The 12250-nt window shown below is 39.5% G+C and overlaps 1 protein-coding gene across 3 annotated transcripts in view; it reads right to left on the bottom strand.

Annotated features, from left to right (window-relative positions):
• Window positions 1-4053: 4053 nt before the first annotated feature.
• Window positions 4054-12250, bottom strand: part of RPF2 (ribosome production factor 2 homolog) — a 31077-nt gene continuing 22880 nt past the window's right edge. For all 3 annotated transcript variants that reach the window (XM_081294036.1, XM_081294038.1, XM_081294037.1), the window contains exons 8-10: window positions 10794-10896; window positions 5770-5914; window positions 4054-4823 (exon numbers count right to left, since the gene is read on the bottom strand). In XM_081294036.1, coding sequence (XP_081150162.1) covers window positions 4647-4823; window positions 5770-5914; window positions 10794-10896 — 425 coding nt within the window. In that variant the 3' untranslated portion in view covers window positions 4054-4646. The remainder of the gene's footprint in view (window positions 4824-5769; window positions 5915-10793; window positions 10897-12250) is intronic.

Below are 12250 nucleotides of genomic sequence, written 5' to 3'. Positions count from 1 at the left end.
ATTGTCCTCTCCTGTTTTTTAAAGCAGTTTATTTATTTTTGGTGCTGGGGATGAAACCCAGGACATTATGCATGCTAGGCAAGTGCTCTACCGCTGAATTATATCAAAGCTATTAACTTTGACACTGCTCTCAGAGAACCATGCCACTAATTGGTATTGCTCATGGTTTTGTCCGCTATATCTTTTTTAAAAAAAGTATTTTTAGTTGTAGATGGACACAATACCTTCATTTACTTTTATGTGATGCCAAGGATCAAACCCAATGCCTCACATGTGCCAGGCAAGTGCTCTACCACTGAGCTAAAACACCAGCCCGTTCCCCTGTATCATTGTCTTTATCCTTTTAAACCTCAGCTAAGCTCTCAACATCAAATGTGTAGTTTTCTTTAAATATTTTTAAGATGTTGATGAACCTTTGTTTTTATTTATATGCAGTGCTGGTAATTGAACATGGTGTCTTACATGTGCTAGGCAAGCGCTCTACCACTGAGCCACACCACCAGCCCAGGTGTGTAGTTTTCTTCTAATGCAAATTCTTGCCCCCCACCCTTTGCCACTCCCACTTGTTCCCAAGTCTCCATTGTGATTCTTCAGCCCTAAATCGCCAGAGGATTTCCCTTACCTTTGCAGCATTTACTTACTGAGTCTTCTAGATTCTGATCCTTCCCCAAGGATCCCTAAATGAAATAAGGTACTGAGGGTACAACTCATGACATATTTGTGGCATAGGCTAAATGACAAGAAACGGCTGGAAAAGGGGCCTAAGTGCCAACAAAAAATTCTCATGCACTTTCCCTCAGTGCCTTAATACCTAGGGTTCCCTCTGAAAGGACAAGCTAGATGTACTGCTACAAGCTGTGTCATCTGAAGTGATGTCCATATTCAGTCAAGTCAAGTCACTGTGCCATTTCCTTCCACATATAAGTGACTCTGGCGGGGAACTAAGTAAGAGAGTAGGAAAATAAACTGCTCAAGATTTTTCTCTTTTCAGTGCTGAGGATCAAACCCAGGGCCTCATGCATGCTGGTTAGGCCCTACCACTGACCCACCCATTGAGCCCAATGGTTGCACTTATATATGTTGTGCTCTACCTTCCAAGAACCTCTTCCTGTCTTTACCTGTAGTGTTTGAAGGACAGAAGAATCCTTAAACCGGAGCATAAACCTCAACTTTGGCTTAGCTCCAACTCTGATCACAAGTCCCTTCTACTTGATCTGCATCCAGAGGTATGAGTGTGCAGCTCAGGGTCCCAGTTAGGTGGGAGGGCATGACTCCAGGGCAAATATCTAGCATGTGTGAGGCACTGGGTTCGATCCTTAGCACCACATAAAAATAAACAAATAAAGGCATTCTGTCCATCTACGACTACAAAAAAAAAATTTTTTTTAAAAGAATGCATTACTATGCTGGGCCAGGCCTAGTGTCACCAGTCCTTGTAATTTCAGAAACTTGGGAGGTGGAGGAAGGAGAGATTGGGAAGTTAGAGGTAAGTCTCTGCAATTTAGGGAGACTATCTCAAAATTTTAAAAAATAAAAGAATAAAAATAAAAAAGGGTGGGACGTGGCTCTGTGGAAGAGTACCTCTGGGTTCAATCCTGCTAAAAAGAACATCATGTGAAGATTGTATTTTTGCAATCTCTTAATTTTATGGTGGAAAAAGTACCAATTTCTGAAAGAAAAAAAATGCTCCTTTGTTGGTCAAATTTGAGTAGTGGTTTTAACTTCTTTGTCTTAAAGCTTTTTTGAATCATTCTGTCCCCAACCTCTCATGAGTGGGGGTAATGAGGGCCCTGAAATAACTAAAAATATAAAGAATGGAGAAATTAGAAGCTGCTAGATTATCAGATTATTGAACATTAATATTTTCCTTCTCCTTCCTTTTTTTTTTTTTTTTTTGCAGTACTGTAGTTGACATCAGGTCTCATACAGCTAGTGCTGTAACCCCAGACCTTTTTATTTAGACAGGGTCTTGGTAAATTGCCCAGGCTAGCTTCAAACTTGAGATCCTCCTGCTCCAGCCTCCCTGGTAGTTGGGATTGAGCGGGTTGTGCCACCACATACATCTTAAATTTGGTAATCTGTGTTCTACTTTGGATTTTCCATAGGGGGAAAAAATCTATCTCATCTACCAAAATCTAAAGAAAACTTGTAGTCAGGTCATTTACCTCCTCTGGGATGAATAGTCTCCCATTTATATAAGCTGTGTTGTGAAGTTCAAGGACAACTAGAAATTAGAATCTTGACCCTGCATCCAAAAGTCATATAAATGGTGAAATAAGGGTTCCAGATGTTTCAACTATAAGATAGGTTTCAGTAATACTATATAATACTTCTAACGAGGACACATTGTATAGGGAGGCTGAAGCAGAACAACAAGTTCAAGGTCAGCCTTGGCAATTTAGTGAGATGTTGCCTCACAGTAAAAATTTTAAAAGGGAGGGCTCTGGGTATGTAGCTCAGCTATAGAGTATTTTTGCATAGTAAGGGCAAGTTCCTGGGTTCAATCCCCAGTACCTGCCCCACCCCCACAATTTACATAGTAATGGAGGGATGTATTACCAATCTAAAATGAAGAAAGATTACTGATGAAAACACCCACATTTATTTTGATAAGGGATTGAACCCAAGGTCCTTTCACAATTGAGCTACTTCCCCAATTCCTCCCTTTTAAAATTTCAAGACAGGGGTTCTCACTGAGATTCCAAAAAGTTGGCCTTCAACTTGCAATCCTCCTGCCTCAGCCTCCCCAGTCACTGGGATAAGTGATATGCACCACCATACTTTTTCCCCCACTTTCAGGGTACTGGGGACAGAACTCAGGGGCACTTACCATTGACCTAAATTCCTAGTCCTCTTTTATTTCTTAATGTGAATTTTTAGACAGGGTGTCACTAAGTCATAGCAATAAATGAACAATAGCTAGGAAGAAGGGTATCAGAAACTGGATGTATTTCTCTGACTTCTGACCCCTCATTCATCAGGTCAGGCAATACCAATGGAGATAGTGATTAAGGAGGTAAACAATGGTCTTCACCAGCTGTATAAGGGACCCTGCCATGCCTTAACCCTTCTCCATCAGCAAGACCTACCATACAATTTACTATATAGTAACTTCAATTATAATCCACAGAAGACTGGTTTTCTTTAATAGGATATTGTCTTACAAGTGTTTGTAGCCAGGTGTGGTGTATATACCTGTAATGCCAGTGATTTAGGAAGCTGAGACAGGAGGATTCCAAGTTCAAAGCCAGTCTCAGCAAAATCGAGGTGCTAAATAAAAATACAAAATAGGGCAGTACCACTTCCCCAACAAAAAAATGTCCTTTGTCTCAGAGAAGTGGTGGAATTCCACATAATTGCAGCATATCTTTTGGGGTCAGGCAATTATCAGACTACACTGTGAGAAGCAAAACTATATACCAGACTAAGCATTGTCATTCATCAAGAGAATTTCCTGTGTTTAGGCCAAGAAATTATGACTACTGCAGTGATGCATGCCCATAATCTAAGTGATTTGGGAGGCTGAAGCAGGAGGGTTACAAGTTCAAAGCCAGCCTCAGCAACCGAGCAAGACTCTGCTTCAAAATAAAACAAAAAAGTTAGGGATGTAGCTCAGTGATTGAGCAAATCTGTGTTCAATTCCCAGTACACACACACACACACACACACACACACACACACACACAGTGACTATAATTTTTTTTTCCCCAAAATGAGAATTTAGGGCTGGGGACATAGCTCAGTTGGTAGAGTGCTTGCCTTGCATGCACAAGGCCCTGGGTTCAATCTCCAGCACCAAAAAAAAAAGAAAGAATTGAACAGAGCACTTCATGCATGCATGCTATAAGCACCCTATCACTAAGCTACATTCCCAGTCCTCTACTTTTTTTTTTCTTTAAGTCAAAAACATTAATTTGGGGGTGTTGGGAATCAAACATGTTACGTAAGTGCTGTACTACTGAGCCACACTCCCAGCCCCACAATCATGTCAAATAATTAATTACATAGTAATATGTCAATGATCAGGTAAAAGACATCTCTGTCTCAAGGATCTGTGTTTTAAAATTGCAAATGAATCTTAGCAGGTAGAATTTCAGAAAAAATAACAAAAAAGTAAAAAATAAAAATCATGTTGTAGATATACATAGGAGATGAGGGTTGACATTCCAGGTAGTTCATATTGAGAATGTACATGTATATATACCTCCTTTGATTCACTTCTGCTTCCCATTGCTTTCTCCCTTTATCCAAGACCCAACCTAGAAACTTAAATAACACCAATGGTAGTGGAGATCCCTTCTCCTTCATTCACCCAGTAAGAAGTTTTGAGAGGCAGGGGATATCACATCAGAGAGAAGACAGTACACCAGGATTTAACTGTATAAGTAACAGGCTTACTTTGTATTATTGTTCATAATACTATATAGTTATCATGATAAAAATATATGATAAAATCGTGTGTGTGTGTGTGTGTGTGTGCATGTGCACGCGTGCTGCTGAGGACTAAACATCCTGCAAGCAAGGCAAGTACTCTACCACTGAGCTGCATCCCCAGCCCTATGATAAAATCTTGTAAGAAACTGAATGTACTGAAGCTTGACAACTCTTTTAAGAGACCAGAATAAAACTGCACTGGCTGTCTAAATTCACTCATGTTTTTTCATTCTCTTTTTCTCCTGATCTTCTGTTATCCTTTCTGCAGGTCGTTTTTTCAACCCCTTCATTTTCCTAGTTTGTAGTTTGCTTAGGTCTTGTTTTTGCATATGAATCCTTCCATAAGTTGTACCAAAAGTATCATGGGAGATATTTTTCTTCTTCTTTGGCTACAAAACAAAGGGGAAAACATGTGAGTGTGTGCATCTTTTTTTTTTTCCTTTTTAAATGGCATTTTACTTTTATGAATTGCTAAAAAAACAAGAGCTCAACAACTATCTTAGTAATAATTTTCATCAGAGTGTCCCCTCAATGGTACATTGTATAGCATTATATATCTTTCTTTTCAAACATAACATCCATATTTATCACTTGGGAATCCTGTTAAAATGCAGATTCTAATTCAGTAGGTGTAAGATATAGCCCAATATTGTGTGTCTCTAATAATTCCCAGGAGAATTGTCAGACCACACTGTGAGAAAACACTAACTGCTGTCATACATCAAGAGAATCTCCATGTTGAGTTTAAGAAATTGTGACTATCATTTTTCCATCTCTAATATCATTCCAGAGGTAACATGTCTACTTTCTAAAACCACGTAAAAAATCAAAACATATTTTATGTACATATAGTTTATACATCCTTGCTCTAAATCCCCAGTCTTCACAATGCCTTTAATGATTCTTTTTTGCTAAAAATGTCAGTCCTGGCTACCAGAAAGCTCTAAGCTAAACTTGATGCCTGTTTTTGTTTGTTGAACTGATGATTGAACCCAGGGGCGGGCTCTACTTTTGAGCTACATTCCCAAACCTTTTTATTTTATTTTTGAGACAAAGTCTAAGTTACCAAGCTGGCCTCAAATTTGCTATCCTCCTGACTCAGCCTCCCAAGGAACTGGGATTATAGGTGTATGCCATACCTTGGTGCTTGGTTTCTGTAACTCTTTTTATTATTCTTTATGGTTATCTTTTTGGCTCTTTCTCCCTTTCCTGGCTCTGTGACTCTAGCTTTATTTATTTATCTTTTTATGTATGTCCTTTAATACATTGCAAATCCTTTTGGAAAGAAGGGTAGAATATAAAAATAAATATGGCACCAAGTTATAGGTTACATACCTTGAGAGCTTTTGGCATTTTCATGGATAATTTATAAAGGTCATCTGACGCCAGGTGTGTCCTCCTCACAACCAGATCCAGTGAAGGTCCCATCTCTTCCAATTCAATCCGTGGTGTTCTGCAACCAGATTTCTTCAACAGCAACCTTAATGAAATAGGAAAAAGAAATACTGCTTTGATTTTTATAAAACTCCCCCCAAAATACTCCTATTCAAGGGATTTATACTTACATATAGTGACATATTTAGAAAGGCCAAGCTTCTGGGTTTTTTGTTTTGTTTTGATACCAGAGATTGAACCTAAGGTCACCAAACCACTGAACCATACCCCTAGCACTTTATTTATTTTTTAGGTGTAGATGGACACAACACAATGCCTTTATTTTTATGTGGTGCTGAGGATGGAACCCAGGTTCCGCCCGTGCTCAGCTCTACTGCTGAGCCACAATCCCAGCCCAAGCCAGCACTTTTTTAATATTTTATTTTGAGATAGTCTTACTAAGTTGCATGCACCACCACACCCAGCCAGGCCAAGCTCCTTAAACACTTTAGAAATTAGACCAAGTATATCCTTTAGTTTATTTTTAAAAGTCAGAAGTCAGAAATATACTTGGGAGACTGAGGCAGGACAATCACAAGTTCAATGGCAGCCTAGACAACTTAGCAAGACCCTGTCTCATAAAATTAGAAAAAGGACTGGGGATATAGTGTTTGCCTAGCAGGTGAGAGGCCCTGGATTTACCCAGTACCACAAAATATAAAACAAAAACAAAGCTCAAAATATATATATATTTTTTTGTTGTATGTGTGGGGATACTAAGGATTAAAGTCAGAGGTGCTTTATCACTGAGCTACATCCCTAGTCCTTCAGTCTTACTATTTTTTAAAAATCCTCTCACAAGGCCTAATTTTCTGGGCTGGGCCTAGAAATACAATCCCCCTGCCTCAGCCTCCTGGGATTAGAGGTGTGTGCTACCATGCCTGGCACAAAACCCAAAATTGAACCACTTCCTTCACCTTATCCCATCACACATACTGTACTATTTTTCTTAAGAGAAATGCTTCAGGGCTGGGGATACAGCTCAGTTAGTAGAGTATTTGCCTCACATACCAAGCCTTCATACTTTCAGCCAAATATCTACTGACCAGAACTTTATACCACATGGCTAATACTCATCTCATAATTGAATCTGGTTTTTGTTTTGCTTTTCTTATATAAGCTCTAAATCAAAAGTAATAACATTAGTTCTGCAAGATGGTATGGTACAAAATTCAAAGACAAAACCCTGTTACTTCTCTTTCAGATGGGCTCAAGTTATAGACATGCTAATTGCAATCCCTATGATTAAATATCTGCCCATTTCTTGAGAAGACTGATATTACTACCCTTGATCCTCCTGCATCAGCCTCCCAAGTCACTGGGAAGACAGGTTACCACTTCCCATTTGGCCTATTTAACTCTATAAAACCTAATCAATGCCATGGCAAAGGCATATGTGGTATTTACTAAAGATTTTGTTTCATATTAATGATTTTGAACCTATAGTGAATAAAATTTTCCAAGGAATACAAATGATACACACAAATGAGCAATTAATTATCATAAGATGTACAGGAGGAACTGGGAGTGGTGGTGCATGCCTGTAATCCCAGCAACTTGGGAGGCTGAGGCAGGATGATCAGGAATTCAAAGCCAGCCTCAGCAGATTAGTGAGGTACTTGCAACTCAGCAAGACCGTTTCTAAGTTTTTATATAAAAAAGAGCTGGGGATGTGGCTCAGTGGTTAAGTGCCCTGGGTTCAATCCCCAGTACAAAAAAAAAAAAAAAAATGTACAGCAGGAGGTCAATAATACTATGATTATTCAACCAAAATGACATGTTGAAGGTTATATCAATTTCACATTCAAAGTTCCTTTCATTCAAGAAGCTCAAAATCATTTTATAAGCCTTATTAATTTTCACAAACAATGTCTGTGAATGTTAGCTTACCTTTTACAAGCTGCTTATGGGCTAATATGCAGTAAGAGAGAGGGCAAGGACACAGTAGTACAGTTCATGAGAATGGCTGAGGTGCTGAGTTAAGTGAGAAAGACTTCTCTAGCATATTCCTACCTACATCTGTACCCTTTTCCCTCTTATAAAGGAAAATGATTGATTCCAGAATTTGCTGATATCATTCAGAAATACCTAAATGCTATTACTACACTTTTTAAAGGAAGAAATAAGGCCCTGAGAAATGACCTGGGGCCAGGTCACCAGGCTCAGAGATGACTCCCATACCTGGAAACATCCCTTCTTCAATTTTCCACACCTCCCAAGCAGGGCCTATCCTTGCTAAGCTGTCATACATTTAGTGATTCTTTCCAGTAGTTCCCTCTTCATCACACTGCCCATTCTCTATTTCAAGCCAATGGCTAGCAGGTATTAGAGGTCAAATATGGAAAAATGTGATTTAATTTCCTATTAGGGTCTCTGGTTTTATTTTACTTTTTTTTCCCCCCAATGGTACTGGGGATTGAACCAGGGGCACTTTACAAATGAACCATATCTCCAGCCTTTTTATTTTCAGACAGGTCTTGCTAAGTTGCTAAGGCTCCTTTCTCAATCTCCTGAGTTGCTGGGATTACAGGTGTGTGACATGGAGCCTGATCCATAACACTTTTTATTTTTTGCACTGCTGGGGATTGAACTCGGGGCCTCACACATGCTAGACAAGCACTCCACCACTGAGCCACATCCTTAGCCCTATAATACATTTTGTTTTTTTAAAGAGAGAGAGAGAGAGAATTTTAATATTTATTTTTTAGTTTTCGGCAGACACAACATCTTTGTTTGTATGTGGTGCTGAGGATCAAACCCAGGCCGCACGCATGCCAGGCAAGCGCGCTACCGCTTGAGCCACATCCCTAGCCCCCCTATAATACATTCTTGAAAGCCCCCAAATCAAGTGAGGAAATGCAAACAACAGACTTTAAAAAAAAAAAACTTCAATTTTAACTAGCTAAAAAATAATGGCAAAGCTCCATCAGGTTCAGTGGCACATGCCTGTAATCCCAGCAGCTCAGAAGGCTGAGGCAGGAGACTTGCGAGTTCAAAGCCAACCTCAGCAACTCAACAAGGCCCTATGCAACTTAGCAAGACCCTGTCTTAAAATGAAAACTATAAAAGGTCAGGGATGTGGCTCAGTGGTTAAGTGCCCTGAGTTCAATCCCCAGTATACCCCCCCCAAAAAAACAACTCTTAATTGTATCTTGCAATTAATAGATATTTTATTGTATTTTGCCTTATTATTATTTTTTTTGTGTGTATGTAGTAGTAGGGATTGGGACAAGAGCTTCACGCATGTTAGGATAGTGCTGTAACACTTGACTACATCCCCAGTCCCTATTATTTTACTTTCAATGAAAGGAAAAAGCATAAGTGGTACTATGAGTCATATGGTGGGAAAAACTAAGTAAGCACTTCTGACTCGGTTCAGTTGAGATCATGATGAAAATTATTAAACAAGAGGTGAATATTTATTTTCATTTGGATATGTCATTAGACATAGTTAGTCAGCTACCTCTTTTGTTATGAATAAAAATGAAAATCATCTTAGCCAGGAGTGGCAGTGAATGCTTTTAAGTCTCAACACTTGGAAGACTGAGATAGGAGGATCACTTGAGGCCAGGAGTCTGAGGCTAGCTGAGCTATCACAGCAAGACTCTATCTCCCTGGGGCTGGGGCTGTAGCTCAGTGGCAGAGCGCTTGCCTAGCATGCTTCAGGCACTGGGTTCGATCCTCAACACCACATAAAAATAAACAAATAAAATAAAGGCATTCTGTCCATCTACAACTACCACTACCAAAAAACAAAAAAGACTCCATCTCTCAAAAAATTGGACCAAAACAAACCAAAACTCTCTGTTTGAAATTCTGGACATAAATGATTGTACAATAGTACTACTGAACAGAAGATACCATCAACACTCAGCCGCTAGCTTACAGGCTGTATTACCAGGCCACTGCTCAAAATGTCCAGAAACAAAATTCATTGTACAAAGAAAGGCAGTTTGGAGAGTCAGCCCAATTTCTAGGAAAGTGAGGCTCTATCAGCCAGTGCCAATGTTTCATTTTTTACAAAGAAAAAAAAAGGCATGCTTACCTCAAAAGATAATTTCAGCACATCATTAAGCTCTTTAATAAAAACAGAATCTGCTTGTTAGGATTTATATTTATAGCTGGACTATAGTTTTTAAAAAGATTTAGGATTTAGGGCCTTCTGGATTATCCTTCTGGATTATCCCTTATCCCTTGCATTCTCCCTTGAGTATGTATTCCTTGCTCTACCCCAAAGGCATCTCATCTTTTGAGACTGATAGCCACCCCATTCTCTCTTGAGTATGTATCTACTTTCCTATTTAAACCTCTGTCTATGCCTTTGGGTGGGTGGGGGGGGGGGGGTTACAATTTTGAAATTTGTTTTGGCTGGCCTGATTTGTGGCTATGTTTTCTAAATCCAGTTAAGAACAATAAAGAAGTTGAGCACCTTGGTGCACATACATAATCCCAGGGGCCCTGGAGGCAGAGGCCAGAGAATAGTAAATTCAGGGTCAGCCTCCTCAATTTAATTAGGCCCTAAGTAACTTAGTGAGACTCTATCTCAAAACAAAAAAATTAAAAGGGCATGAGTAGCTCAGTGGTAAAGTACCACTGGGTTCACTTCCCAGTACCTATCAAACAAACAACACAAAACCCATAAAGAGATAAAGCTAAAGAAGATCATTCCTGAGTTAGTGTTCCAGACTCAGACAGCATGCAGTATTAGATGGACCAGGACCCTGGAAAACTAGAGTTTCAGAGGCAAAGATTAGCAGGATCTAATCTCATCCTGTTGGAGTGTCAGCACAAAGCTGCTGCCATTACTATTCTGCAGACTCTCCAAACTCTTGAGCAGATGCCAATTTTGCTTGAGCCCTATAAAACAGTCACACTAACATGCTAACCCTAAGAATTAAGAAAAACATGCTAAGAAACGTACTTACTTATAGCTTCGAAAGTAAATCTTCCCATTCAGTGCAGTGAAGTGCAGAACATATTCTAATCCAGCCAGGCGAATATTTGATACTGTGGGACCTCTGAAAAAGTCTAAAAGTACATGTTAAGTTATTTTTAAAAAATACATACCAGGTATGGTAGCAAACACCCTGTAATCCCAGCAACTTGAGGCTGAGGCAGGAGGATCACATGTTCAAGGCCAGCCTCAGCAATTTAGTGAGACCGTAAGCAACATAGTGAGACCCTGACTCAAAATAAAAACTAAAAAGGGCTGAGGATGTGGCCCAGTGGTTAAGCATCCCTGGTTCAATCCCCAGTACCAAAAAAACTCAACACACTTTTAAAATCCAGTTTCAAAGAGCTGCATTCTAAATGCCCCATTTTGCTCTAATACTTACTAAAAAGATAGGCAGCACAAAAATGATTCCTGAAAAATGTGTGAAAGTTTCTCCTCTCAATTATTTAATCTCATGTCTTTTCCACTGAAATATGTAATTTTTCAGTTTTGAAGTTCTTCTTTTAAAGCCAATGTTTTTTATTGGAGTATCATATTTACCATGGATATTAACTTTTTAAAAAATGTTAGTCAAGCCAGGCACAATGGAGCAAGCCTGTAATCCCAGCAGCTCGGGAGGCTGGGACAGGAAGATCACAAGTTCAAAGCCAGCCTCAACAACAGCGAGGTGCTAAGCAACTTGGTGTGAGACTCTTTCTCTAAATAAAATACAAAATGGGTCAGGGATGTGGCTCAGTGGTTGAGTGTCTGAATTCACTCTCCAGTACCAATGTTAGTAAAGGCATAAATTTTTAACCTACAAGACAAACAGCTGAAGATTCCAGGACCTGATCAAGGAAAGTACAGATGAGTCTAAAACAAAGAGGTAATAGATTTAAATGTGTCTCAACAGAATGCTGACAAAAAGCTAGCATGGAATGAGAGTTCAAGAAGAAAGAAAGATATTATGAGGGTACAGATAGAGGTAAACTGCAGTTTAAAAAGAAATAAGGGAGTCAGCCAGGGATATAGCTCAGTTAGTAGAGTGCTCGCCTTGCATGCACAAGGCCCTGGGTTCAATATCCAGCACCACAAAAAATAAAAGAAGTAAGGGGGCTGAAAATAAATGAGTTTTAGTCAGAGATGGAAAGCTTCAGTTTGATATTTTGCAATGGATTAATTCTAGGCAAAAATAAGACTTTAAGTGTGTCTGTGTCTATAAGTAAATACAGTGGAAGCTGGGCAAGATGGTGCATGCCCGTAATCCCAGCGGCTGGGGAGGCTGAGGCAGGAGGATTGCAAGTTCAAAGCCAGCCTCAGCAACTTAATGAGGCCCTAAGCAAATCAGCAAGACCCTGTCTCTAAATAAAATACAAAAAAGGGCTGGGGATGTGGCTCAGTGGTTAAATGCCCTTAGTTCAATCCCTGATACCAATAAATGAATGAATG

This window comes from Spermophilus citellus, assembly GCF_964194105.1.
Source record: "Spermophilus citellus genome assembly, chromosome: 5".
In the NCBI taxonomy this organism is placed as follows: domain Eukaryota; kingdom Metazoa; phylum Chordata; class Mammalia; order Rodentia; family Sciuridae; genus Spermophilus; species Spermophilus citellus.
Note: the sequence above shows the minus strand (reverse complement) of the source record. Positions and strands in the feature narration are given on the sequence as shown.